This window comes from Notechis scutatus, chromosome 2, assembly GCF_049901735.1.
Source record: "Notechis scutatus isolate UNSWTSFEM ecotype Mainland chromosome 2, rNotScu1.2, whole genome shotgun sequence".
NCBI classification, from domain to species: Eukaryota; Metazoa; Chordata; class Lepidosauria; order Squamata; family Elapidae; genus Notechis; species Notechis scutatus.
This window is the reverse complement of record NC_142010.1, coordinates 52,525,814-52,553,213: the sequence shown is the minus strand read 5'-3', so window position 1 is coordinate 52,553,213 and position 27,400 is coordinate 52,525,814. Positions and strand designations below refer to the sequence as shown.

At 39.4% G+C, this 27,400-nt stretch overlaps 1 protein-coding gene across 1 annotated transcript in view; it reads left to right on the top strand.

The window, feature by feature from the left end:
- The first annotated feature begins 19,829 nt into the window (after positions 1-19,829).
- Positions 19,830-27,400, top strand: part of NCKIPSD (NCK interacting protein with SH3 domain) — a 107,867-nt gene continuing 100,296 nt past the window's right edge. Inside the window, exon 1 of the mRNA XM_087954710.1 lies at positions 19,830-20,351. Coding sequence (XP_087810836.1) covers positions 20,181-20,351 — 171 coding nt within the window. The 5' untranslated portion in view covers positions 19,830-20,180. The remainder of the gene's footprint in view (positions 20,352-27,400) is intronic.

Here is a 27,400-nt window from a genome sequence, read left to right as displayed (position 1 = left end):
TATGTCCAGGATGTGAGGGGTCTGTAGATCTTTTTGACTCGTGCAGTATACAGGTCCTCAGTGGAAGGCAGGATGGTAGCAATTGTTTTTTCTGCAGTTCTAATAATCCATTGAAGTCTGTGTCTGCCTTGTTTGGTTGCAGAACCAAACCAGACAGTTATAGAGGTGCAGATGACAGACTCAATAATTCCTCCGTAGATCTTAATCAGCAGCTCTTTGAGTAGTTTGAGCTTTCTGAGTTGGTACAGAAAGAATAATCTTTGTTGTGCTTTTTTAATGACATTTTTGATGTTAGATGCCTATTTTAAGTCTTGAGATATGATAGAACCTAGAAACTTGAAGGTCTCTACTGTTGATACTGTGTTGTCTAGTATTGTAAGAGGTGGTTGTATAGGAGGGTTTCTCCTAAAATCAACCACCATTTCTACGGTTTTGAGTTTATTTAGTTCAAGATTGTTCTGGTTGTACCACAAGGCTAGTTGTTCAACCTCCCGTCTGTATGCAGATTCATCATTGTATTGAATGAGACCAATCACTGTTGTATCATCTTCAAACTTCAGTACTTTAACAGAGGGATCTTTTGAGATGCAGTCATTGGTATATAGAAATAAGAGAAGTGGAGGGAGCACAAGCCCTGTTGGGGGCTTCTATACTAATTGCACAGGTATCTGATGTGATTTTGCCTAGCTTCACTAGCTGCTTCCTGTCTGTTAGGAAGCTTATGATCCATTTACAAGTGTGGTCAGATACAGCTAGCTGATTTAGTTTAGTTAGAAGAATATCTGGAATGATGGTATTGAATGCTAAGCTGAAGTCTACAAAGAGGACCCTTGCTCTGCAGACTTGGATGAACTCACAGATACTGTAACATCATATGTCAGTTTTTGTGAAGACCTATGTGTGCTGACCAGAAACCTGAGGATATACAGTAGCAATGAACCTTGGTTCACAGCTAAACTTAAGCAGCTACGTTGTTCCAAAGAGGAAGCCTACAGAAAAGGTGATAAAATGTTGTACAATCAGGCCAGAAATGTATTAACACGGGAGATCAGAGCAGCGAAAAGAAGCTACTCTGAAAAGCTAAGGAATCAGTTCTCAACAAATAAACCAGCAAACATGTGGAAAACTCTTAAAAATATCACGGGTTACAGCAAACCTCCTTCCCAAGCTTAAGGAAATCAACAACTGGCAGATGACCTGAATGTGTTTTACTGTAGGTTTGAGAGAAAACTACTACCACCCATCTCCACAATCCCCATCTCAGACACACTAACAACAGCCAAGCCTCCTACAACCTACCCCATCCCACTGGGCCCACCATCTCTAGTGATTACAGAGAATGACATGCAAGGTCTATTTCATAGACAAAAGCCAGGAAAAGCACCAGGCCCAGACAAGATAACTCCTTCTTGCTTAAAAGTCTGTTCTGACCAATTGGCCTCCATCTTCACCCGAAACATCAATAGATCACTAGAGATGTGCTATGTTCCTTCCTGCTTCAAATGCTCCACTATCATCCCAGTGCCAAAGAAGCCCTCCATCAAGGAACTGAATGACTACAGACATCTGTAGTTATGAAGGCTTTTGAAAGGCTAGTGCTGGCCCACCTGAAAACCATCACGGATCCTCTCTTAGACTCCTTGCAATGTGTTAATGGTTAGCCTGGCATTCTGAAGGATGCTACAGTGATAGAACCTTTGTCTGTCTTAGCTTCTTAGTACCAGTTGAGTGGGGTGTGTGTGTGTGTGTGTGTGTGTGTGTGTGAAACACACAGGGAAAAATAGATAATAATAGAAATGCTCTGGTGTTTATTTCATGTCCAGAACAGCAAAAAAAATATGTTTGACTTTTTTTTTAGCTCTAGCACAGTAAAAATAATTTTATGTATTATTTGAAGGATAAAAATACCACCTCTATGGGCCTGTGTTTATACAAACTTCTTCAGCACCCTCCAATTAGTTACCCCATCTCTCTCTTATGATGATGTATAATTTATACTCCTGCAGTGAAAGTTTTTGAAGTGGAATGTCAGGTCTTGTGAGCTATGAGGGCAAAGCCTTAAAATTACCCTCTTGGGGCCCAGGAGATATCATTAGAAAACCCTTAGAACAGTAAGCAAAGTCTGGGATCATTATTTTTGTGTTTAGCTTAATTTCTGAACCAGTGACCTAGCCCCTTAAGGTATCTGGTGGTCAGAGAAGAACCCCTTGCAAAAACTGGGAAGAACACTTTGGCTGGGAGAGAGCAATATTCTTACAGGGCAATAGATAACTAGGGTCGTAATTTTCAGAGTACTTTTATGTTCTTGGGCAACTAGGCACATACTTTTCTGGCTGAAGCAACTACTAAAGGAGAAAGAGAAGAGAGAAGGATTGACAGAGGTGTCAATATTTAATAGAAGAGAGTGAAGTCTTCACTGAAACCAGCTACCCGAAATTTGGAAAGCAACATTTCTGAAAGCCTTTGGAACATTTTATGCTAGTGCCAGAAAAAGGAAGAGAGTAGAGATCTGGTTCCCTTTTGCATTCAAGGACATTACTCCTGGAATTACTCCTGTCTCCCAATTCTGCTATGACTAATAAATGAAATTTAAAACAAAGATTAGTGTATTAGAGGAGTTAAATAATTGGTTAGATGGGACGAAATCAAATGGGATTTTAATCTGAGCTACAACAGAATGAACTGTCCTAAAGGCTTACTACCTACAAGTCCCTGAAATTCAGACCTGAGCCCTTAATCAATTGTATCAGTATTTCTAATAGACAGTACCTGACACAGGCTTTTGTTCCCTTTTTATTAACTCAACCTCAAAGTGCCATTCTCTTGGGATATCACGATACACCTGTGAGTTGAGTGACAGAAGCAATTCCTTATACAGGAAAGAACTGGACTTTAGATCATTTATTATAAAGGTAATCCTTTATCTCAGAAAGCTGTCCTTTAGATATATTTACTTTTCAAAAATTTATTTTTGTCCTTTATTTGGTCATTTAGCTTTTATTGTATAAATGGGACAACTTAATGCACAAACATTCACATTCGTGTGAAAAGTATAAAGATTGAATTGTCTTTTTAAAACAGATTTACATATACAATTTTATTTTATTTTATTAGAATATGCGTTTTTACCATTTTTCTTGGTTTTGCTGTTGAATTTTCCTTTGTAAAGAAAAGTTATAAACTTAATTAAAATTGTGTATCCATATAAACCTTTTTCAAATTCATCCTTTATTTCCCCCCAGAAAATATGATCACTATATCTATAGTATATTCCAGAACTTACTAGGTGCATTTATTACTTTTATTTTTATAACAGATATACTGCTCTTAAAAGTGCTGTTCAATCTCCTATAGTATAAGCACACCTTGCCTTTGGAAGCTTGTGCCACAATAGATTAATTTTTATTTAAAATGCCAGTTTGTTCTATAGAATCTAATGGGATTAATTTCTGTATAAGCTCACATTGCAATTCTTTCTTTGTGATCTTGTTGGCAACAGAAGAACAAACCAAAACAAAGAAATCAGCACCAAAATTTTCTGAACCATAAACCAATCCTAAGCACCTCTACTAGTCTTAACTATCTCCCCTTTATAAGCAGAGGATGGCAGAGAGGTAAGAGAGATATATAAAATCATACAGGGTGTGGAAAATGTGGAAAGAGTTTTTCTCCATGTTTTGCAAGGTTATGACCTGAAGTCAACCATTCAAACTATCTTCTGGAAGAATGTGAAAGTGCTTGCAGTATTTCCACATAATCTCAGACAACTGTATATAATGAAATTGAGTTTGACACCCTTGATATAGAGGTAGTCCTCAACTTTCAAGCATTTGTTTAATAACTGTTCGATGGCATCGAAAACAGTGACTTATGACACTTTTCACAGTTGTGACTGTTGCAGCACCTCTTTGGTCACGTGATCAAAATTTTGGACACTTGGCAACTGGCAAGTATTTATGACGGTTGCAGTGTCCCAGGGTCATGTGATCCCCTTTTGCGACCTTCTGACAAGAAAAGTCAATGGAGAAGCCAGATTTGCTTAACAACTGCATTACTAACTTAACAACTGCAGTGATTCACTTAACAATTGTAGCAAGAAAGAGTGTAAATTGGGGCAAAGCTCACTCAACGACTTTCTAGCTTAGCCATGGAAATTTTGGGCTCAGTTGTAACTTGTAAGTAGTAAGATGTAAGGCTGTAAGTCAAGGACTGCCTGTATTGCTACTTTGAGTATTAACCAGCATTGCCTTTGAAGAGAAAAGGTGTCTCTTTTCTCCTGAACTGTACCCTCAGAAGGGAAGAACTCTTCCTTTCAGCCCTGACATTACCATCTCTGCTTTAAGAATAACAAGTTAAGAGGGGAGGGAGGAAAGAGAAAAAAAAAAGAGAGAGAGAGAAGCAAAACATCGGGGGGAAAGAAGAATTCCTTTAGGAAAGGAAATAACAAATGGTATATGCTTAGTCAGCAAGTCACAGCAGTCCTGGAGTCCTTCTTCTCTTGAGAAGAAAAAAAAATCAAAACTGGATAAATTCATGGTTGACAACAATTGCCCTCGAAGCCCCCCAAGGGTCCTTTTATGTTTCCTACCCCCATCTCCTCCCCACCGTAACTTTTAAGAACTAGCTCCTTTTATTATTATTACTTTTTAATGTTGTTGCTTGTCTTGTTCCCAGTCCTTGTGCGATCTTTTTGTCTTTCCCCCCCTCACTTCTAAGAATTCCAGCTGTTGACAGCAGCAAAATGTTCTTTCCTTGTGACCTCAAGGGAGAGGCTCTGGGGCCCAGTCAAGAGGCTATAGAATGAATTATCTGCACAACAGGTTATGTAACCAGCTCTTTTGAAAAAAGGGGAAGCAAGCAAGCAGAAGCAACAATGCCCCATTGTATCTACAAAGATCAACAATTCCAGCAAGCCACCCAGTTGCAGACTGCCCTTTGCCTTGGGTTTTGTTTACTTCTCACTCGCTGGATAGAAACGGCCCGGGCTGTTTTCTGTTTGCGGGCTGTCCTTCTTGGCAGCCGGTCGGGCTTGCCTTAACAGTGCTTTGCTAAACGGAGCCTGGTGTCCTCAGTCAGAGGGAGGGGAGATGATTTATTCTCACTGAGCGAGGGTTGTCTTTCCCGGCTGTTGGCTGGAGTTGTTTCTTTTTTGTGCGGTGGCTCTAAAGGCACCGGCTTGTGCCAGCTGCATTCCAGGAGGGGAAAGGAAGCAAAAGGCCCAGGCTGAGCGCAAGGGAACATGCTCGAACTGTAAGATGAGAAAAGGAGAGGAGAGGCCCCTGAGGGAAATGCAGAGTAAAATCTCCTTTCTCTCCAACCACCTTGTTTACATTAGGTGATTTATATTGAGTAGTTTCTAAAAAAAGAATGCTACATTTTCAGCCAGTGCTGTTGTTGGAATGAAATGGTGTGGTGGAGGGAGGCTTTATAACTTAGTGACAAAAACACCTGCCTGGCATGTAGACCAGGGGGAGGGATGAGGCTGAGGAGGCAGGACCAAGGCGCTCCCTGAACTTGGTGGTTTGCTGGCAGCGTTTATTACCCGACTAGGTAACAACATCAGATGTTACCTAGTCAGGTAATGAAACGTCTGCAAGCAAACCAAAAGTCGGATTCTCTCTCCTCCCCCCGGTCCTTGAAAAATGTTTCTGCTTGAAACCGGTCCCTGGTACAAAAAGGTTGGGGACCACTGATGTAGACGATCCCATCCTCGGTCCCCCAGGGTTCCTTTTAAAAGGATCAGGGAAAGAGAATCTGCTAGAGCTGAACTTTCCCCCAACCAACTGACTTAGTTCTGTTGGACTTCCATAATTCCTAGGTTAGGGGCAACTGGGATAATCCAAAAAGACTGAACAAATTGTCCCATTTTCTATGAGGCAATTATGCCCAGTTTCTTCATGCCCCTTCAAGTCAGCCATGACACAGAATTAAGATACATTAGAAATCAGAGAACATTTCATCAGAAAACATTTTCAAACTTTAGTCCTAGTAAATTAAATCCTACCAGGCCTGTATGTACAACTTTCTCAGTGGCCTAAGGAAGCAGATGAAATTTCTATTTACATAATATATGTTTGAAGAATGATTGACTTATGTATCTTGTTTTATCTGTAATAAAATCACTTTAAGGATTATGTAAAGGAGAATTTGGAAATCCATGTTGAAATATGTACAGGATTTCAGGAATAACCGGGCACCACCCAGTAATTAATGCAAGTATATATTTCTCAATTACTGTATATAGTGGGTTCATTGCCAATAGATTCAAAGAGAAGTGATGCATCGTTTCAGATGGGCTAGTTATCACTTATTGAATATACCACAATTTATTAAGTCAAACAGTTAGCTAAGTCATAAACATGGTTTACAAACCATATTTCATGTAAAACACTAAAACCAAGTAAAAGACAATATATCCTTAGCTCCTCAGCCATTATTATTTACTGCAGACGTTTCCTCAGATTTCAAGAAGGGATTTGGGCCTGAGGAGTTCCTTTTTTGTCTTATTTATAATTAACTGGCTTGGACTGGCTTGTTAATAAAGTGGTCACACTGACAGCATATACTCTTTGTATATGCTCTTGGTTTGCTATGGCTGTGCTGACTTCACCATGCAGTTATGCCTAATGTTTGCTCAGCTTTTCAATTGGAAGAAGACGTTGAAGAGTTTCTCATTTACAGGCTTTGCAATATTGGTGCAGAGATGATTCTCAAAAGTACTGGAACAAAGGGGATGGCATGGCACCACCTGCTTTGCCCTCTTCACAAAACAAACCATTAGGCTCTAGGCCAAGCAAAGGATACAGCAACCTTGGGCACATCTGTGGCCCTGCAGGTTGCAAAAAAAGTATATTGTGTTTCCCTGGTGGCCTTTTTTGCACTGCTGACTTCATGGAAATGTGGCTGAATGGCTTGAAGTGTAAACAGCAGCTGAACATAGTCCAGAGAACAAAAGAAGTTCCAGGCACACCTGGCAGCCATGGGCTCCTGTTGCTTAGTTCTGGAAATATTGAACAGAGGCCAAAGTAGATGCAAAACAGTCAAGGAAATTGGCACAGTGATTGCAGAATGGAGAGGAACTCAGGAGGAACTGACAGAAATGTTGAGCTCTTTAACAGACTTAGTCTGAAGCACAGAGAGGTACCTGGATCATTTGTACAGGAGGCCATTTCCCCCCTAATGACCCCTTCTCATGTCACCTGACTATCACTGAGGTGATACAAAGCTATCAATATTAAGGTAAGCTCAGCACAATGTATATAAATGTGGCTGTATAATTTGAGAAGTTGCTAAAAGTCATTAATAGTTATCCTGTTGGAGTCAAAAGCAGGGCTGGGCATATCAGCTGAGGCTAGTCTTCTCTGAACAAATGCTTTATTGAAGTAGGTCCAGGAATAGGTTTATCAATATTCAGCTTCAACCACAACAATACAAGAGCACACAACAGATACAAACTCAATGTAAACCGCTTCAAACTTCATTGCAGAAAGTACGACTTCAGCAACAGAGTGGTCAATGCCTGGAATGCACTACCTGACTCTGTTGTTACATCCTCTAACTTCCACTCCTTTAACCTCAAACTATCCACTATTGACTTCACCCCATTCCTAAGAGGTCTGTACCATCATGCACCATCATGCCTACCGTCCCTGTCCTATTGTCCCCATTTATTCATACCTGTTTCCTGTATTCTTACTCATGTTTATACTTATACCTATTATTTTATAAGTAATTGACAAATAAATAAATAAATAAATAAATAAACAAACAAATAAATAAATAAATATTTCTGCCAATGTAATTGGATGGACTTTTTTCCCAAGGGAAGGAGAAGTTTGACAAAGACTTATCCCAGGAGTCTCCACTAGCAGTAGCTGATATAGTGTCACGAGAATATAGTGTCATGGAAATGCAAATGTTCCATTGGATATTGGGCATTTCCCTTCTTGATCACATCACAAATGACACCATTCAACAACATTTTTGTGTAGCACCAAATATAGAGAAGATAAGACCGGCTCTGCTGGTATGGACATGTCCTGAGAGCAGCACCTTCCACTGTTGCCAAGACTGCCTACCAACTAGAAGTCAATGACTGGCGACCTCACGGGCACCCAAAACAGAGATGGCAAGACATCACCAATAAAGATATGCAAGCCATGGACCTGTGCCCTGGAGTCGCAGCTGACCATGCAAAGTGGCATTTAATGATCCAAAAAGCGAACCCTGCACTTGGGGGATTATGCTAGGAAGAAGAATACATCATGAGAAAAGCTTTGTAGAAGGAATTGCTTTCTGATGTCTTCCCTTGGAATGACAATGGTATTGTGAGAAGCCAGGGAAGTTTTAGATTGCCAGAGATAACTATTCATTGAAAGGCATGACATTTATACACATCCTGAAACTTTTGCCTCATAAAATTCTGTGAGAATTGGTGGAAAAATATACAGGACAATTTTTATGCATTATTGAGATGGGTAATTACCCAATTTCCTGCAGAACAGAAAAACCAAACAAGTCTGAAAGAACAATTCACATATCTGGAAGACTTGGCTAGGTAAGAAACACAACTTTGCCAGTTTAAGGAAGAAGGAGGATGTCACAGTCAAAGAATTCTGGGTAGATTGGTGTTAATCCTGAAGGCCAGCCCAGAGATGGGAAATAAGTGGGCAAAAGATCAGTTTTATACTTGGAATGAATCAGACAAGAACAAGCAAGAACTGTAGACAGATGACAATATGGCAGGGCTGTGAATTGCAGGCACTGTGAGACAGTTCATTTAAAGCAGAGGTCCCCAACTCCCAGTCCATGGACTGGAAAAAATCCGCGGCATGCAGCAATTGGGCCACGTAAACAAGTAAAGCCCCATCCGTGGAATGCAGGCAGCACACGAAACCATGTCCCCTCCGATCTGCGGAAAAACTTCTTTCTACAGAACTGGACCCTGGTGCCCAAAAGGTTAGGGCCCACTGATTTAAAGAATACTAGCTGCTGCAAACTTAGGCCTAGAAGAAGAAAAGTGTTTGGGGAGGCAAAGCATGTCTGAACACTAACTACAGCACCAAGCACTTTTCCGCACATACATATTCTGTAGCAGAAGAGATGTGTTGTAAAAACAAAGTTTATGAAATTAGTGGAAAATGTCTGGGTAACTGATCTGATACATGCTAAGTACATTTTCTATTAAATTTCTTGTACAGCTTTTAAGGCTTGAAAAAAATTGCTTAAATGGTTTGAACATGATTTGGCAGTCGCTTTGGTGTTTGAACCACATTCCTTGCTTTATTTATATCATGGTCATGTGTTTTATTCCATTTTTCATTTTGAGAGAAAGGCTTTCTCAAGGTTGGCAGTCAAACTGTTGTGTGCTGCCCTTTAGAAGACAGAACACATATGGAAGAATCAGATAAGAGTCATGTTTTAAATTGTCTGGTCACTTTGTGGATGAAATAAAGGCTACATTTTATGATACGATTGTGTAAACTTTCCCAACTCAGTGGCTCTACATAATTAGAAAATACAACTTCCAGAATTCTAGATAGCATGCCTAACTTGAGGAATTCTGCTCCTGTATCAGACTACAAAATCAATGAATCCTCAAATCCCAGCTGCAGAGAACACAGGCAAGAGTGTGTAATTGCACTCTAATCCTGCTTGTAGGCATTCTGTTTACATCTGTTTAGCCAGTTCAGAATAGAATACTAGGCTATTTCAGATTTGGGGTTTTACTGTCTGAATAGACTGTAGACCTTTTCAGTTGTTGTCTGATTTTTACTGTCTGAATCAGAGGTGGTATTCAGCAGGTTCTGACCAGTTCTGGAGACCGGTAGCAGAAATTTTGAGTAGCTTGGAGAACCGGCAAATACCATCTCTCACAGGAGATTTTACAATATCCTTCCCCTGCCACTCCCACCAAACCAGCCCACAGAACTTGTAGTAAAATTTTTTGAAACCCACCACTGGTCTGAATAGAATTTCTCTATCTTTGCTTGTGAAGTTTATAGTCAAATTGATGTTGTTGCACATCTGGTGTTATCAATTATAAAATATTTTTTTAAATTATTGGAACAATATTTACTAGACAAGATATTTGTTATTAAAAGTATTTGTTATAAATATTAAATGTTCTTGGCAGAGCTCTATTAGGCTTATCTCTTGCTTTATTTTGTACCACCAAGCCAAATGTTTCAGTTATTCTGGATGCTATTTTATTTCCAACTTTCAGTCTCCTTTAATGTTGACCTCTTTTGCTGGAGTTATGATAACAACATGTTACACATCAACAGAACCATTCTGCTTTCTGTGCTGAAGTGGTCTACATTTAATCCCAGTTAATTTGAGGCTGGGACATAGCTTTAGATAAATTAGCGATTAAAGTGCATTTTTTGCATAGTTTGGAAAAATACAGTAGGTGAACATGTTGTTCATTTCTGTCTGGCAAGCTATACCCTCCTTACTCTGAATGATGGAGGCATCTACATAAAGGCTCCATCAGAATATTATTGCAGAGTCAAAATGTTCTAGAAGTCTAACAGATGTGTTCCAGTCCTCCACTCAAAGCCTTAAGGCTTTAAACCAGGGGTGTCAAGCTCACATCGTCATGGCGGCATCACGTGATGTATCGGGACTTTCCCCCCTTCACTAATCTGGGCGTGGGCATGGCCAGCATGTGATGCATCTGGCCCGTGGGTCAGGAGTTTGACAGTCCTGCTTTAAAGGATAAGAAAGGGGCTGCTATAAGGCTGCTTTAAGAAAATATTGGTAAAAATTAAACACCTCCTTTATGATTTGAATTATACACACGCGAGCAGCATGTCCTTGAAATCTTCATTTCCAATATTCCTCTCATCTGGGTCTTAGCTGAGTTAAGGCAACTTTTATCAGGCATTGAAAAAGAAAAGCAAATATAAAAAGATCTTCAGTGGGAGTCTTCTTTTTAGTTCTGCTTGATGAATAGGAATATCTGTTCTTTACAATATTTCATTTCCCTTTGGAGGCAAAGAAGAGCCGATATGAAGTGCCCCTCAGGCTATTATTTCATCATAAGCCTTATTTAACTCTTTCAAGAAATGGTGGGAGAAAAATAAGGCTAGGGAACAAGATTAAACATCTTTCTAGTTGTTTATGTGTCTTGCTGAGGATATTTACCATGGTTAAATTTGATGCTCAAAGTCATCCTGAGTCTGTTCACCCATTGCAAGAACCTGATTGTAAACTACCTCAGTACAACAGCTTTTTCCTGTGATCAGACATGGATATCTTTATCCATGGCTTGTTAAATCTGCTGGATGAACAAAGGAATCTGCCTTATTCTTCTTAGAAGAAGTTAGCGGGGAAAATCCATGTTTTGCCTCACTGAAGTCAAGGGATGAAATGATCCTTTCAACTTCTGCTAGACTTAAGTCATCCATTTTATATATGGATGACTTAAGCATATGCAGACCCCAAAATGAAAAAAAAAAACCAAAGTCCAAGGCAAATATTTTATCCCTGCACTTGGGATGGGTGGGTGGGGTGCAAACTCCAACAAAAAAAAGATCAAAATTAAGCGTACGTCCTTGCGCTAAACTCTGGAAAAAGCTGAGTCACTGCACTAAACAAACCAGAGTCCCATAGGAGGAGCTGCTGGGGAGTCAGAAGGTATCTTTGGTTTTCTGATGACATGGAAACAAGCTCATTAAGAGAGTTTGGAAATGAGGCCTTGATTTGAAGCCATTGCTGGCAACCTGGCTTGCTCTGGACCTGTTAATCACAATTTCCAATTCAGACTAAAAAAAGAGCTACCGTTAATAGAATTATATAAGATTTCTTTCATGTGAAGAGAAGAGTTACACGGGTAGCCAGAGCATTATTGATATTAAACTGAGATATAATCATTGAAATGTGGTCAAACTGAAGAGATGTGTGTCCTTAGTAGAAGTTCTAAAATTAACTTTTAAAAAACCCCAGTAATTGCCTTCACTATTAAAATTGGTCCGCTTATTCTACTGTATATTACCTAATTTCATTTCCATTTCTCCATTCACATCACCTAACTGAATAATTTTCATCCGGATCTTATTCATTCAGAGAGTTGCACAATTCTTCCCCAAACTCATCCCTGGTCTTTCCTCCTCCTCCTCCTCTTCCTCCTCCTCCTCCTCCTCCTCCATACTTTCTGACATAACTATTAAATTTTTCATTCAAAGCACCGGTTGGCACAGTGGTTAGAATGCAGTATTGCAGGCTAACTCTGCCCACAGCCAGGAGTTTGATCCTGACCAGCTCAAGGTTGACTCACCCTTCCATCTTTCTGAGATCAATAAAATGAGAAGCCAGGTTTTGGGGCCTATATTCTGATATTTGTAAACTACTCAGAGATTGTAAAGCACTAAGGAATGGTATACAAGGGCTATTGCTATTCAATCTACATTTTCAATTCCTTGTATATAAGTCCACTCCACAAGATCAGAATAGCTTCATATTGACACCTTACAGCTTTCACCTTTTCTCTAGTTTCACAAACATATATTTCCCCCCTTTCTCTCATTTTTTTCATTCTTCCTTTTACCACTTATTGCTCTCATATTCCAGGTCACAATTTTACATATGATGTGACCATCATCAGATGAACTGTTGATATTGACTCCAGCTGCCCATTAGACCCTCACTTCCAGGTTTGGACTCCAACAATCTCAGAGCACCTGGCTAGAAAATGAGGACATTTTTGCCAGACAGTCAGTCATAGGAGGATCCCCAAAACAAGAGGAAATGGGAAGTTCTTGTGTTGTATCCTGCAATATCCTTATGGTCATAATTCAGTAATTTTCCATTAACATTTCCACAACTTGCATCCTAGATAAAACATGCAGTAAATTGTTGCCTGTGTTAGTTTGAGAATCACTGGGCAATTCAGTAACTGCAGATAGCTAAATACAGTATATATTGATAAGCAAGAAACAATGTTTGCACCAAGAGTATTATCTAACCATAAGAAATAATGCTACTTATGTGTGTCCTTGCTATAAGACCCATTTTTGAGAAGTTTCTAAGTTTTCTAAGAAATAAATTGCGTCATTCAAACTTGGATATAATCTGGAAAGTGCTATGACAATTCAGAGGAAATAAAAAAAACATACAGTATTCTAAGAAAATAATGCATTATTCATCAGAATTGCATGTATTTACTATAACATTTTATTGTTCTTGTGTCAGTTACTTGGTTGACAAGTCATTTTTAAAAAATAATTAGGTATTTTATATTTGGGAGTTATTTTTCTCTTTCTATACTGTTATCTTGGTCTCAGCCAAGTTGTGTTATGGATGTTATTACAAATTACAATCATGCCCTTTCCCATATCCCAAACTGTATTTTACATTTATAGAGCTGCAAAGTCCAAAAAATTATAAACCAGCTTTCTCAACAGGATATCATTGCAGATCATATATGGAATATTACACACCTGGCATAGATTCTGTATATAATCTTTATGCAGGGTATAATTTACTTTTAAAATGAAAGATGATTAGATTTCAGATTTAATCAGAGGTGGAAAGAACTTATCAGGGAGTCTGCACTAAATTTCCATTCCTCAACCGAACACAATATGATAGAATTTCAGGCTCGTGTTTGTTTGTTTGTTTGTTTGTTTGCTATTTATTTAGTTCTGGCCATTGTGTGCCTTTCTTTTTCACCTGGCTTAGCAAGCAGGATTCCAGGTCTGCAGCATAAAAGCGAAGAAAAGGACATACAAAGGGTAGCTCTAAGGGAGAATCTCCAGTGACCTGATGATTTATTCCCATCACACAGAGGAAATGTTTAGATTGTGATCTGGCAACAGCTTTAATGGGATTTGTTTTACAAAACAATGTCACCTGATGAATTCAGTTCTTCGGGACACATTGGAATACTTGCATTTGGACTGCTGTCTGATGATGACAATTTCTCTCTGCCAACAGAGTAACCTTGAGTGATCCAGTACATTTCTTCCTCTCTGCATAGGGTCATTTGCTATGTGTGTGTGTGTTTTTTAGAATGTGGTACTGCCAGGAGGAAAAATAATGCTGCTGAAATTCACTCTGTTACATATGATGTAGTGTTGGGACCAGGGGTGGGTTTCTACTAGTTCTGTCCACCTCTATAGAACCGGTAGCTCTGAAGAGCAGCAGACATAGAACCGGTTCTATGTCTGCTGATGTTTTTGCCTACCTGCCCACCCAGGCTCTTATCTGACCTTTATTTCCTGATTTTTTTCAACTTCAGCTGCCGTGCGAGGCACAGCTGCAGTTAAAAAAGCAGGAAAAAAGGGCTTTTTGAAAGGCTGCTTCTCTGCATGCAGCATGCTGATGACGATTTACAGGTGCGCCGCCCGGGAAGCACATTGTAAATCACCGAACCTTGTAAATGACCGAACTGGTAGTTAACCCTGTCGGATCCCATCCCTGGTTGGGACAATGTCCTCTGTTGCATTGACAGCTTCACAGAATGGTAAAGGGAGGAGTAAGAGTAAGAGAGGAACATTTGATTTTGCCAAAGGCTGTTGTTTCTCATTCAGTGTCCTTCAACTTTGAATTTGTGAAACAAATCTGGTTTGCCAACTCACTGATTTTTGGTTTATAGCATCTTTTTAGAATAGTTGTCTTCTATAGAAAATGATGACTTCTAAGTGATACCTGTGTTCCATTATAGGAGTATAAAAAACACAAGCATATAAAATAGCAACTACCTATACATAATCCTCGTGTTGGATCAAAACTAGAACATTTCATGGAGTTTTATCTTGGATATGGCCTCTTCAGGAGGTAGCACAAACAGGAAACTGCAGAGCAAAACAGAGAACATCCTGATTTAGATATCTATTTAAAGAAAGCTGCTATCACAGGCCATTCTCTATTTCTTAGCATGTATGTATGTATGTATGTATGTATGTATATATTATATGTGTATGTGTGTGTATATATGTGTGTGTGTGTAAAACAAGTCCTGTAAACCACCTAATTACCTTTGAAGTATAACATAAGTAATTTTATTAAAGATTTTAAGCATAATAATAAAAGCAGATACAAACTCAGAAAAAAAGATGGAGAGTATAAATAGAGAACAAAAGGGAGAATAAAAAGAAAAAAGAAACAAAAGGAAAAAATAGGAAGTAGGAAACAAGTAGAATAAAGGGAAAAAAAGAAATATGTAAAGAAGTGACTTCCGGTGTTTATTACAATAAGTGTAAACAAAATAACTCATCACCTCTACCAAGTTACAAATATTTCCCCCCATAACCCATCCCTCTATATGCAAAACCATAAAATTGTCAACTTCTCTGTCCTGATGTCAGCAAAAATTCTGTAAAGGGTTAAAAGAGCTTTATAAAAACATGTCTTGTGTTACCCTTGATCAAACAGACCAACTTTATATTCATTTCTTTTACTTCTAACAATCTTGATCTTTAATTCATTCCTGTGCAGTCTTTCTCACTGCAAAGACTTCTTCAAGGCTTTAACAAACTTCTTTTATAAATCCAGTGAAAAATTAGCATTATCCAGATCATTGCATTGTCTTTTGTATTTCTCCTTTGATTTTCAAAGCCTTAACCAAGCTCTTTTGTGTATCCAGGACAAAGTCCATATCAGGGTTGTTCTTCAGGGTCTTCTCCACCTTGTAAATCCACACTTTTTACTATTGTTCATATTTCCAGTTTAAATGTTATATAGTATATTTAACTTTTCTCTGGTTCAGAAGTAAAGGTACACTCATCAAGTAACCCTTCCGACTTGTCATTCCAAAGATCCCTAATAGCTTTAGGCTATTTAAATAAGCAATTTTCAAAAGTGATTAGAAGTTAGGTTGACAAACCTAATGTAAGGTGCTGGCTGCAGTTGTGTACTTGATGATTCATCCCTTCATGTCCCGGTTCTCTGACTCATTGTCCTGCAATCTCCTTGCAAGTAGACGACCACAACTGAGCCTAGCTTTCTGTTGCTAAGTGAGACATTTATTGAGTTCCTCCCCGCCCCCGCCCCCTCATTTTATGACCTTTCTTGCCACAGTTGTTAAGTGACTCACTGCAGTTGTTAAATTAGTAACATGGTTGTTAAGTGAATCTGGCTTCCCCATTGACTTTCTTATCAGAAGATCACAAAAGGTGATCACATGACCCCGCCAGGACATTGCAACCGTCATAATTATGAGTCAGCTGCCAAGCATCTGAATTTTGTTCATGTAACCATAGGAGTGCTGCAATGGTCATGTGAAAAATGGTCACAAGTCACTTTTTTCAGTGCCACTGTAACTTGGAATAGTCACTAAACAAATTGTTATAAGTCAAGGACTATCTGTAGCATCTATCTGGAGTAACTGTTGATGATCTCCTGACCTCTCCTTATCCGAAGAGGTCCCAAAGAACAGAGCTACCCATATGGCTTCAAGTATGTACTTATGCCCTAAATTATCCCTAACTGGTATTTGTTTCAGTTCAGGTAGACTGTATTACTTACAGCCCATTTTTATTTTATGAAAAAGTCACTGTAATTTTATAACTTATTCTCTACAGGACACAGTATTAGATATGCATTTCCATTTTTTTTTTTTTTTAAGCTGAAATAATACAACTTCTCCCTCTAAATTCCTGTTAAACCCAAAGCACAGAATGAAAAGTAAGCCGAAAAGGTATTTACTGATATACAGTATAAAGCTCTATTTTATGTGTAAAGATCGCCCTCTCCTGATCATTAATTAAACCAGAGAATGACTTACGGCAGCTTTTTTTCCCTTTGGTTAGGAATCATTAGATATCAGCAATATTATATAATAAATACTGGGAACATTGTGAAACCAAGTTTGAGTTGTGATATCTCATGAGCAAAACGTCAAGCTAGTTATTTATGGTAACACCAAGACATATTTCTTGCTAGAATATTATATCTACTTGTTACACTGATGAAGGACAGCAATAGAATGTGTCTTTTGTTTATACTTCAGAAAAATATAAAATAGAACATAGAATAATAGAGTTGGAAGAGACCTTGGCGGTATTCTAGTCCTATTATAAATAGATTGATAATCAATAATCAATAGATGATGAATAAATAATCAATCTTTCAATAATCAATAGATGATGAATAAATAATTAATCTTTCAATAATCAATAGATGATGAATAAATAATCAATCTTTCAATAATCATTAGACGATTGAAGGGATTAATCGGAATAATCTTGTACAGGTTTATTCATATCCTTTAATAGCAGAGAGAACTAAAAATTGTGCCTCCAAAGACCTGACAAATTGTGATGGAACTTCAGTGACCAATGGAGACCAATAGGACAGTAGAGATTACTCAGCATTTTTCTACCTCAAGGCCAAAGGAAGAAGGCAAGTGAGATTTACATGAAGCTAGTTTATAAGGGAAAAGAGGACAGAATGATGACTCTGCTATTTGTGAATGAGTCCCATAGTGCTGTAGATACCCTTATTAATCTGATAGGGACGGCAAGAACTATTACAGTTAACCCCATATTCAGCAATTAGGACCAGATTTTTTTTTTTATTGTAACTCACCTTGCCTAAATTTAAACATTTCTGAAAAGTTCCTCCCTAATATCCCAAGTAATGTCATGCTTCAAATGACATTGAGGAGAGTATATTTCAAATCTTTTGGCATTTTGTTGCATAAACATCTTGATTTATGTTTATGCAAACAAATAAAACAAAATACAAAGAGAAGAAGAATGGCATGTTTGTGTATGGGAAGGCACACCGGCTGAAAAAGCAACATGACTTTTAAAAAGTTGGGAACAAAACCCTTTCAATTAGGAACTGTTTGCTCAGATTTGACCTTCATTTTTCAGCTATTTTTGCTATGGCCTAATAAGTTATCTTAACTTTTAACTTATGCTATGTAGTCTGTCATAGTTTTATTTAAAATAAATGTTTCAAAACTTTTTGTCCTCTGTAAATTTATACACTGACATGTATTTTAGTGTTCCCAAACTTTATTTCTTTTATTTCATTTGTTCCTTTTTCTTACCCCCTTATTTTTTCTATAGCTTTTCCTTATTACAGATATGTTTGCACCTAAAAACAAATTAAAAAGGAAATGCAGTATGATGGATCATGCTTAAGTTGAGAGTTTTTCTCAAGAATAATAGGAAGAATAATTTTTTGCTGTCACTCTCACATTGTGGAATCTTCTCCGCACCAGAGAGGAGGTGGGTCTCATCACTCCTGAGCTTCTGAAGGTCTTTCAGGACCTGTTCATGCCAGCAGGCCTGGGAACCCCAGGGGACAGGTGAATCTGTGAGACGACTCCATTATTATTCACATCCTTCTGTCTACTAAGTCCTGTTTAGTTCTGCTTTTATAGTGTTTAATGTTTCTTATTAATTTATAATGATAGTTGGTGACAATTGTTTTATATTTATTCTTTTATTGGATGGTTGCATGCTGCCCAGAGTCACTTTCTATGAGATGGGCAGCCTTGTAAATTTGATTAATAAATAAAATAAATGAACTTTTACAAAACTCAATGCTGGCATCTTATTTATGATAGAGGTGCCTGGAGGCTACTTCCTCTGTTATAATTTCTGTTCATAGCATATATACACCCCCAGGCTAAACCCAAGCAAGATGGAAGTCTTGTTTGTACATTGAGACTTTGTACATCAACACTGATGTTATCTCTAGATAGGGAAGCAATACCTCAAGAACAGGTTCACATCCTTCTGGACTCCCAGCTTCCACTCAAGAAATAGGCCCAAGCTGTGGCTTGAATGATCTTTGTCCAGCTCTGGCTGATGCTCCAATGGCAACCTTACTTGGGGCAAGAGGATCTGGTTACACTAACTCTCACTTCCAAAACCACTGGGTTAGACTAGCGCAGTGGTTCCCAACCTTTTTTTCGCCCCGCACCCCTAAAGAAATTTCACTCGAACCTCGCACCCCCTGAAATTTAGAATTTAGGAATTACTGAACGCGTTAAATACATGGTAGGATTGAATCTTTTCAGCTATGTATGTGACGGCCACTAAATAACGATACTTAACTCTAAAATGAAAACAAAGTTAATCCATTGCAAAAGAAAATAAAAATGCTAACATATAGCCAATATCCTATTATTTACCTGGACTTTTCTCGCACCCCCTTGGAATATCGTCTCGCACCCCAGGTTGGGAACCCCTGGACTAGTGCAATCCACTGTACACAGGGCTGCCTTTAAAGGCTACTTGGAAACTAGTTTATCTAGAATGCAGCAGCTTCCTTGCTAATGATGGGAGCGTATTACTTGTGCTACAGGCCTTGCAATGGCTACCATGTGGTTTCTGGATATGATTTAAAGTGCTGATTTTAACCTAAAAAGCAGAAATGTTTTATGAAAGACAGAGGAACAACTACAACGAAAGCACTCAAACTTGCATTTACTTGAACTTGAGTACCCAATGCTGTTTTTGAGGTACTGTCACCATTCTATGACTGATTAGATGATGGTGGGCAGTGTCAACCCTACAGGGATAGGAATGCTTAAAAGATGTTGTTTCCTTTGTCGTTCACAAGGTTTTTTTGACACAGCCCATCACCGAAGGTTGCTAAAGCAAGCATTCGTGGTAAAGGGGGAGGGGTGCCTTTTCTTAATCTATCATCAGTTACAGGATTAAAAAAAAAGAGTGCTTGGAAATAAATAGTCAGAGGGAACCAAAAAACTGATTCAGGGAACTCACTAATGACAAAAAGGGTTTTATTTATAACCGAGACAAAAGTCAAGTAAGGAACCACTGTCAGCTGATAGCGTTGTATACATTTATGGGTTAAGTTTTACTTCCGCTTACGTGCTTCTACCGTAGCTTTACATGCTCGAACCCAGAACCTTCCCTAAGCTAAAGATCTGGCGAACCAAAGGCAATTTGCACCCCGAGTTGCATGCGGGATTTCCACGGACCTCAGATTCGTTCCCGCCGGGACGGAAAGTTTGAACCGGCCGCGCTTCTTGCGAAACGGCGCCACTGCAGATGGCGCTCCAACACCGCTCTGGGGAAGGGGGGCGAGGCTGCGTCCTGGCGCCACGGGAGGCTGACGCAGGCCCGGGATAGGGGCGGAGCGCTTCGAGCGGCGTTTACAGCCGTCGCCGCCACTTGGTTGGAGGGGTCTCTGACCGGAGTTTTGCCGGCGAGTTTCTTCTTTCGCCGGCCCTCCTCCGACCCCCTTCCAGCGCCATGTACCGGGCCCTGTACGGCTTCCGGTCGGCCGAGCCGAACTCTTTGGCCTTCGCCGTTGGCGAGACCTTCCTGCTGCTGGAGCGGAGCAACCAGCACTGGTGGCTGGTGACCCGGGCGGGCTCCGGGGAGACGGGCTACGTGCCGGCCTCTTACCTGCAGCGCCTACAGGTCAGGCAGCGGGCAAAGGACGGGCGAGGGCAGCGGCGGGGTCGGTAGCCACCGGCGTGGCCGAGACAGCTTTGGAGGTTTCTGCTGCTTTTCTGGCGGTGGCAACGCGCGCGCCTCTCAGAAGCGCAGGGTTAAGTGCCCGCAGGTCCGAGGCCCAGGCTCGGTGCCGGTGGTGCGCCGTGGTGGGACCTGCCTGAAAATCAGCCAGGCTAAAGGGTTTGCTTCGGGTTTTTTTTTTAATTAAAAAAAAAATCCTGTTCGGAACAGAATGGTTCTGTGTATGGAAAACGGAACTAAGCCTGGCCATCAGTCATCATTGCACATTTCCATATCCATGTAAGGTACGGTTAGGCAGTGGCATAGGTAGGTACTGTATTGATGTGGCTGACACTGATGATAATCAGTGGGAAGATCTTGTGGAACTTTTCACGTAGGTGCGAGAAATACAAGGAATGTAGGCACTTGCTATCTTACAGGTGCAACTTCCCAAAAGTCAGGCATGCTAAAATAGAAAATGGTTCACCTCCATGTGAAGCCACACAATGGGTGCACTGTTTGGAAGTGTCTGAACAGGAGCAGGCCTTTTTCAGGGGTGATAAATTACTTGTATTATTATCTATTTGCACTCGATGGAGGCTCAAGTAACAAGGAGGCGCAAAGGTGATTTTGAGAGGGAGAGAGACTGTTTTATATTCCATTTCCTCGGGAAGGAAATTCTGCACTGATTCTTTCCTACTGTTGCTCTGTTACAGATTTTCTGAAGTTCTATTGTTCTTGGGATGCGCTTTTCCCATCTATGTTTTCCTGGAACAATGAGCTTCTGTGTGGGTTAAGCAAACAGTTTCAACTGTAATAAATATTCCGTAGAGGATATTGGCACAATCTTATTTTGATAACTGCATTGGTATACAAAAGAAGTAGAGGGAGATGGGAACATCTGTAGTCTTTTCTACAAACTCTAATGAGAGGTAAAACGATGAAATTTTTGTGATAGTGCTGGGCATATAAGGAAGAAAAAGTGAATGTAACAGAGAACATATTGATTTTGACTTTGTGCCGTCAAGTTATTTTTGACTGCTAGCGACTGCCTAAATAGATTTCCTCCACAATGATCTATCCCTAACCTGGTATTTCAGGTCTCCTAATTATGCACTGATTGCTATTGTGAGGCCATCCATATTTTTGCTGATCTTCCTTCTCTTTCCTTCTGCCTTATTCAGCTTTAGAGAATCAGGTCATTGTATAATGTGTCCAAAATAGGATAATTTAAGCCTGATTATTTGTGCCTGCCTCAGGTGAGAAATTTGGATTGATTTTTTTCAATGATCCATTTGTTTTCTTGCCTGTCCATAGTATTCTCCAGCACCATGATTGGAACATTCTTCCAATCCTGCATTTTTAAAGTCTAACTTTTAGTCTGGTAGAGTGTTACAGGGAATACTGTATCTTGCATGATTCTGATTTTTGTAGGTATAGACACGTATTTGGCATTTGAGTATCTTTTCCAAGGCCTTCATGATTGCTGTTCCAAGTGCTAGTCTGCAGTTGTTCTTGACTGCTTGCTCCTTTACGATTGATCCTAAAAGGCAGAAGTTATCCACTACTTTGATATCTTCATTGTCAGTTCTAAGGTTGTGTTTTCTGCCTGTTGTCATTATTTATATTTAATTTAATCCCATGTTTTCACTGTCTTCTTTGACTTTTAGAACATTGAATAAAAAAGGAGGGAGCATGTAATGATGTCTAATTTGTTCACCACTCTGGAGCCAATCTTTTTTGCCATGTTCTGGCCACACTGTGGCTTCCTGACCTGAGGACAATAAGATCTTTGGGGATTCTCATTTTTCTGAGCACTTTCTGCAGCTTGAAGTGATTGATATAATTAAAGGCTTTTCTATAATCAATAAAGCACACACTGTTGGGTTTGTTTGTTTGTTTTTTTGGTATTCTTTGGCTTTCTCAGTTATCCGGCATATATCAACAGTGTTCCTCTGCCTTTTCTAAAGCCAGCTTGTATATCTGGCATCCCTTTTTCCATGTAGAAATCTAATTTTCAGTGGATGATCCTAAGCATTATTTTGCTGGCATGTGAAATTAAGGATATTAAGGTCTTACTCCAACATTTCATTGCAGAAGGGGAATCAAAGCTATATTAATTTTAATGTTATTAAGTAGAACTTACATATGGTTGAAACAAAACCAAATATTATTTGTTTAGTCTACATACTACCAAAATGTCTTGGTGAACTACAAAAACATGAATGATGGCAAGACTTCTCATTTACTCCTGATATATTCAAACATTTAAAGCTTGTAATGGTTTCCCATCACCAATATCCAACATGTTATAACTCCACTGTAAATCTTACAAACCTATTGGCCATGGGGAGAATCCATGTAGAACACTGAAGCCGAACGGTATATTGTCACGTGTAAAATGGTAGTGGTGGTGGAATTTGTGAGTTGAGAGATAAGAGAAGGGTCTATCTTGCAATTATTCTCAGATATTATCTTGATTGATAGCCCCTACAAAGGGAGAACTTGAATGTTGTCTTCAGTATTTTATTATGTTTCTGAAAGTACATGCTTGTACATGCCTGTATATGTGTGTCCATTTGTACCAATAATTTGGCATTTTGCTGGGGAAGATTTTTGAAGCAGCCATTTTGCATCTGTGGAAAGAGTGCAAGATAATAAATGCATGGGAGAGCCGCTTTGGCTGTAGCAAGTCTATTTCTCCGATGTAAAATATAATAGAAAGAGGCTAATAACAGGCCTGCTCAACTGCTGATGAGGGGGCCAGTCGGCTACGCATGAACAAATGTTGTAGCAATAGTGGCAGTAATTATAGCCAAGTCAGACAAGTTTGCAATTATGGAAAGTGAAAGAACAGATTGCTTCAGCCCAAATAGGAATCAGAGTGATGAGTGATAACACCCTTTTTGCTAATGTGAGGGTGTATTTAGTAAAGAAGTCCTAAGGAGAGCATAAACATGAAAATGAGCATTTTCTTTGCATCAGGCACCCTTTGGGCTAAAGTGTTTTTGTCCTGTTGCTGGAAATTACATGTGGTTCTTCTGGGTTTGAGGGGTCTTAATGGAAGAGCACAGTTTGCCTTTATGCAGGTGGTCCTCCTTCCCCACCAATAAGTGGCAGTTTTGGTGTGAAGCGACACCAGGACCAACTCTTCTCTCTGCTCTAGTGCTGATCCAGTTCACTGCCTCCCACATAACAGATGTTTGAGAAAGGAAAATCATTCATGCATGGGCAAACTACATGACGAGCATCACTGTCAGTTTAGCCTTAAGTTATGTAAACAACTGTTCTTGTTTTGGGATTCATGTAAATGAACGTGAATGAGAAGAGAAAGCAAGGTAGGATTGTGCATTATGTCTCTCAGTATTCTCTGATTTTTAAGAGCCCTCACTCAATAGTAGAGTATTAGTTTGACAATTGAAGAGCAAAGAGAGCTATGCACTGTCCTGCTAGTTAAATTGTACAATAGAGCATCTACATATTTTGCCTAGAAAAAAAGTGTGACATACATATTTGCTTGTGTTCTGAAAGAAAAAATAGTCTTTGCCCCCAATTCCTTTTATTTATTTATTTTATTTTTTATTTGGTTATTCCTTGAGCCCTTCTAAATTTATTGCTGAGGCCAATATTAGTTTAATGTCTTAGTCTATGCGTACTCCATTTTGGATGACAAATGGCAGCTTTTCCTCAGAAAAAATATTCCTAAAAGTTGGCAATTTTTTTTGCTCTGTTGTTTTCAAGTTTTCAATTCTAGAGCTTTGCTTCAGGTATATTCTTAGTATTTTCCCATCCCCATTTTAATACCATCTGCCATAGTTGACAGTTATTGAATATGATGGATGTACCATCGCCAAACCTATGCATATCTTTGGAATTTATTTATATTTAGTTCCAAATATATTTTATAACAAGTGCTGGATTTAACCACCTATTGACCAACTTGTAAAGTTGGGCTTAGGTATCTTGCCCAGCTACTTCATTTAAATATTGTAAATAGTAATGCATCACATTTAAGAATACTTTTGGTCTAAGCCATACAATTAGATGTCTAGAAGGCAGCTATGACCACAGGCAGTTTAACCAGCCTTAGAATTACATCTTGCTCAATATACTTCAGTCTGGTTATGATTGCACATACATTAGATATATAATTATTGAGTTGCTGTATATTATCGTGTCCAATTTAAAACTTCAATTGCCACAATATGCTTCAGCTATTATTAGATTCCCCTTTTATACTTTTAATTACACTGCATGTCATTCATTTTTGGGGTGTAATTCAAGACCTAAAGATAATGCTTAGTTTGTCTCGCTCTGTATAAATCTGAGTGCTCCTCAAGATTTGCTGATAACATTTCAAGATTTTCAAAACGGTAATTGATGGAAATGTAGTAGAATACTTCTTTTGTTGTGTATACTCAATATAAACATTCCTGTCACCGCAACTTGATGTAAGGAGTTCAGAGATGGTCATGATGAAAATACAGGTGAAACTCGAAAAATTAGAATATCGTGCAAAAGTTCATTTATTTCAGTAATGCAACTTAAAAGGTGAAACTAATATATGAGATAGACTCATTACATGCAAAGCAAGATAGTTCAAGCCATGATTTGTCATAATTGAGATGATTATGGCTTACAGCTCATGAAAACCCCAAATCCACAGTCTCAGAAAATTAGAATATTACATGCAATCAATAAAACAAGGATTGTACCTAGAACAATATCGGACCTCTGAAAAGTATAAGCATGCATATGTACTCAGTACTTGGTTTGGGCCCCTTTTGCAGCAATTACTGCCTCAATGCGGCGTGGCACGGAAGCTATCAGCCTGTGGCACTGCTAAGGTGTTATGGAAGACCAGGATGCTTCAATAGCGGCCTTCAGCTCTTCTGCATTGTTCGGTCTCATGTCTCTCATCTTTCTCTTGGCAATGTCCCATAGATTCTCTATGGGGTACAGGTCAGGTGAGTTTGCTGGCCAATCAAGCACAGTAATCCCACTGTCATTGAACCAGGTTTTGGTGCTTTTGGCAGTGTTGGCAGGTGCCAAGTCCTGCTGGAAAATGAAGTCAGCATCCCCATAAAGCTCATCTGTGGAAGGAAGCATGAAGTGCTCCAAAATCTCCTGTTAGATGGCTGTGTTGACCCTGGACTTAATGAAGCACGGTGGACCAACACCAGCAGATGACATGGCTCCCCAAATCAACACAGACTGTGGAAACTTCATACTGGACTTCAAGCATCTTGCAGTGTGTTCCTCTCCATTCTTCCTCCAGACTCTAGGTCCTTGGTTTCCAAATGAGATGCAAAAGTTGCTCTCATCAGAAAAGAGGACTTTGGACTACTGAGCAACAGACCAGATCTGTTTTTGTTTAGCCCAGGTAAGACGCTTCTGATGTTTGTTGTTCAGGTGCGGCTTGACAAGAGGAATACGACATTTGAAGCCCATGTCCAGGATCTGTCTGTGTGTGGTGGTTCTTGATGCACTGATTCCAGCCTCAGTCCACTCCTTGTGAAAGCCCCCAACACTTTTGAATGGCTTTTTCCTGACAATCCTCTCCAGGCTGCGGTCATCCCTGCTGCTTGTGCACCTTTTTCTTCCACACTTTTCCCTTCCACATAATTTTCTATTAATGTGCTTTGATGCAGCACTTTGGGAACATCCAGCTTCTTTTGCAATTACCTTTTGAGGCTTTCCCTCCTTATGGAGGGTGTCAATGATGGTTTTCTGCACAACTGTCAGGTCAGCAGTCTTTCCCATGATTGTGATTCCTACTGAACCAGAGTGAGAGACCATTTAAAGGCTCAGGAACCCTTTGTAGGTGTTATGTCTTAATTAGCTGATTAGAGTGGGACACTTTGAGCCTAGAATATTGAACCTTTTCACAATAATATAATTTTCTGAGATTGTGGATTTGGGGTTTCCATGAGCTGTAAGCCATAATCATCTCAATTATGACAAATCACGGCTTGAACTATCTTGCTTTGCATGTAATGAGTCTATCTCATATATTAGTTTTACCTTTTAAGTTGCATTACTGAAATAAATTAACTTTTGCACAATATTCTAATTTTTTGAGTTTCACCTGTATATGGCAACCATTATAACACAGTTTTGCCTGGGAAAACAGAAAACATGAGAAAGAAACTCAACATTGCCTGACCTTGGCTTTCTTTGCCATATGAGGGAAGGAAGGAGAAATTCTGTTAGGCTTTCAAGATTCATTGATTATAGACTTCCGGTTTGAGCGTCTCCGGTGACAGACCGAAACCGCGACTGTGCGGTTTCAATCCGTGCTCGCTGCTGGAGCGCCCTGAGCTGGCTGGTTTCGGGGCTAAGCCACCCCGTAGAGGTGGTGAAGAAGGGGGAGACTGCCTGCAGGGTTGAGGAGAGCCGCATCTCTCCTCCTCAGTTGGCCATTACTCCCTTTCCCGAAGGCAGTTGTAGCGGTGGTCAGAAATGGCCACCACAAAGAAGAACTCGACTGGAAAAGAATGTGCAGGAGGAAGATAAGAGAAAGTTTTGGTTGACCGGGTCAAACAGCATAAGCAACAAATAAGGTACCCTGGAATTTAAACTAAAAAAAAAAAAAAACACTGTTCCCAAAGAAGATTTTTAAACAGCGAAGGAGAGAGAAAAGGGAAAGGATTTGGTTTTTTTTCCCTCCTTTTCCTTTTCCTATACTGACAGCTAAGAGACTTAAGCAAGAATTTGGGGAAAAAAATCCACTTTGACATTAATAGGCATTTAGTGCTGAAAATAAAAAGTCAAAGGGATAATAAAGATTTCTGGATATTTAAAAGCTTTTGAAAACAGGAAAGGAGAGAAAAACAATAAAAGGGTAGGATCTGGAAGGGAGGAGAGTGCCTGGAATTAAAAAGAATTTACAGTAAATTCTCAACAAGACTTCTAAAAGATACATCTTAACTGAAACATGGCAACAAAATAGTAAAACCCCAGGAAGAGAAAGTGAAAAAAGAAATAAGAAGTAACAGCTCGGGAGTATTTGG